Genomic DNA, 3,088 nt, shown 5'->3' with positions numbered 1-3,088 from the left:
GAGGCAATGTCAAAAGGGAATTTGTCGATATCAGTCATGTTTTTACAAGACCGTTTTACTTACCCGTTTTGAAAAGAGAATTTGAAACCGTAGAGATAGATTTAAGAACGCACACGGGTCTTCCGGCACCATTTCTCAACGGAACATCGGTTGCGGTACTACATTTTAGAAAACAGGTAAACAATGGTAAAGACAATTCACTATTCCGAGCCATACACGCGATACTACCTAAGCCAGGTAGGTAACGGGGTAGGAACGGTGTATCGTGGGGCTAGTTACCAGAAAGGTCACGGGATAGGCAGTTTTCTAGGTGGTCTATTCCGTACGGTACTGCCTTTTCTCAAGAGCGGTGCTCGTGCTATTGGCAAGGAAGCCATACGGACAGGTGTAAACGTATTAGGTGACATAACTTCCGACGGGCAACAGCCGGTAAAGAAGGTTATACGCAAACGCGTTTTGGAAGCGGGGGAGAATCTATTAAATAAAGCCTGCAACAAAATCCGAAAAATGACGGGGGCTGGATATTCATCAAAGACTCGAAAGGTAAAACGTCAGTTGCAGCCTGTCAGGCCTAGAAGAAAGATCGGCACTAGTAAGAAGACGCGTGTGGCATCGAAAAGTAAAAAGAAATATAGGCAAGGAACCGGTATTAAGGACATATTTTCTTTAAATGTCTTTCTTACATCATCAGTCGTGTGAATGTGCAAAGTCGGAGCTGGATCTTACCTCGCTCCCACCAACACAGACAGAGCATAGAAAGTGGGCAATGGATACATTATAAACCAATTTCCACTTGCTGACGAAGGTCCTCTGAAGTTTTGCGTTACGGGCAATGGGGAGAATGATATTGACCTTTCGCATACGCTAATTACATAACTGCGCGTATAGAACGCAGAGCACAAGCGAATGATGACAATTCACTCTTTATGGTTACATTCGTTATTTTCGTAAATTGACATTTTTCTTAACCAGAAGTTGGTCACTCCACCGAGTCATACATACCCTTACAGGGCTTACATACGATATGTTAAATTCAACAACATCTGAGACTATTAAGTTGTAATACAATCACAAAATTATTTATCAATGAAATGATGGGTGCACATTAAAAAATTAAAAAGTCACTCTGCCAAAGGATTAAAATAATTTCAAAATTCATTTCTAATATTATATGCCAAGTTCCCGGGCCTGTTTCCCTCTTGCTCAGGTAATCCAGGTAGGGCATTGAAGTCCTCCACATTTGGCGCAGGCATGTTAGTCCCTCTAAAGTTATGCAAACTCACAGCAGCCAGTGTCACCGCTTCCTCTTTCTCTGGAGCTAGGTTAATGGTGGTCAGAAATATACGGAACCTATTGCTTAGGATACCGAAGGCATTCTCCACCACCCGACGGGCCCTTGAAAGGTGGTAGTTGTACAACCTTTCTAGAGTTAGGTCCGCGAATGGGAAGGGCTTCATGATCCCATCCGTAAAGGGAAATGCATCGTCTGCCACAAACACAAAAGGGACGTGTATGTCCCTCCCAGGGAGTGACTTATCTGCAGGGAACTGCAGCAAGTTCCTCGCAATGGCTGCTGCGACAGAGGTCTCCCTAAAAACGCCACCATCGCTCACACGGCCATTAACGCCGACGTCCTCATAATTAAATCTATACTTGGCGTCGGCAACAACCAGAAGGACAATGGTGTGGCCGCCTTTATAATTGAAGTAACAGGAACCTGCTGAGGCAGGTGGTTGAAAAAGGATGTACGTACCATCCATTGCTCCTACGCACATAGGAAATCCCCACATAGACTCAAACTGTTGAGCGATTTCCAGCCATTCAACATCTGAAGAAAGCACTTGGAAGAACAATGTTTACCCTTTAAAAATTTGCATCACTTAATCAAAAAGAAACATTGACAACATTTTCATATATTTCTACACAGTATTTCCTGATCACATGTATGACACCATAGGATACAAAACTAAAGGTAACTAACCTTCAAATATTCTGCTTTCACATTCCGGTAAATGCTTACGTATACTTCCGTAATTATTTGCCCAATCGTGGTCTCGTGGATTCTCGTCGAATACATTAACGACCGGAACGACTCTCCAGTAGCTAGGAACCGTAGAGTTAACGCAAGCCTGAAATGAGTTAGTTATTAGTAGAGATGCATGAAAATCGCAAATGCAATATAGATGCGACGTGCGCAAATAAATGCGACATAGACGCGATGATTGGACTTTTATGATATTTTTACGAAAAATATCACCAGCAAGCACACAGACGTTGTGTAAGGCTGCGCAAGCAGCAATAACCTTTACAGCATTCTCTACTTTCAGCTCTATCACGTTCGTGAATATACTTCTCCAACTAATCTTCATCATCCCTATTGCTTGCTCCACCACAATCCTTGCCTTTGAAAGGTGGGTGTTGAGAAGTAGCTCTGAGGGGTTAGCAGGTGCTCTGAAAGGCGTCATCAAACATGTAGGAGTTACCCTACATGGATAACCTCCATCACCAATTACAAAGTACCCCTGAGGAGGGTGCATGGCATTAACATATAAGGAACTGTGCCGCAGCACTCTGGCGTCATGCACTGACCCTGGGAAATCAGTAAAAAATGTCTAAAATTTCGCCACTGCTATCAGCTAGCAACTGTCATTGTAACGAGTATATCAATTTTCTGTTTATAAATTGTTCATTTTGCTCACAAGGGCAAAACACTCGCACGTGCGACCCATCAATGGCACCGACACACTTTGAAAAAACCGGCTTCCACCTCTTGCTGCAATGCCTCTCCCAATTGCATCGAGTTCATCCTCATGGGGTAGCCGAATGAAATCTCCTAACATACCTACCATCACCTGTAGCATCTGCCTCACAGCATTATTGACAGATGTCAGCGGAATTCCGAATGTGGTCGAAATGACACGATATGATGTCCCACAAGCAAGCCAAAATAGGAACATAATAACTTGGAGTATGACCGTTCAACATTAAGTTCTGTAAATTTCCATGGTAATAGCACTTATATCCCAATGGGAAGAAGCTTTCAATGCGATAAAATGGAGTGAAGCAACAGAAATACTATACTAATGGA

General features: G+C 43.0%; 1 protein-coding gene across 1 annotated transcript; it reads right to left on the bottom strand.

Moving 5' to 3' along the window:
• Positions 1-1,148: 1,148 nt before the first annotated feature.
• Positions 1,149-1,760, bottom strand: LOC124162982. The gene has a single exon (XM_046539763.1). The coding sequence runs from the start codon at positions 1,758-1,760 to the stop codon at positions 1,149-1,151; it is 612 nt and encodes a 203-aa protein (XP_046395719.1).
• Positions 1,761-3,088: the final 1,328 nt, after the last annotated feature.

The sequence above is a fragment of the Ischnura elegans genome, chromosome 7, assembly GCF_921293095.1.
Source record: "Ischnura elegans chromosome 7, ioIscEleg1.1, whole genome shotgun sequence".
Classification (NCBI taxonomy): domain Eukaryota; kingdom Metazoa; phylum Arthropoda; class Insecta; order Odonata; family Coenagrionidae; genus Ischnura; species Ischnura elegans.
Note: the sequence above shows the minus strand (reverse complement) of the source record. Positions and strands in the feature narration are given on the sequence as shown.

Excerpts from the sequence above, each read along its gene's own strand:
- LOC124162982 (XM_046539763.1), bottom strand. The coding sequence starts at position 1,760 with ATGGATGGTACGTACATCCTTTTTCAACCACCTGCCTCAGCAGGTTCC.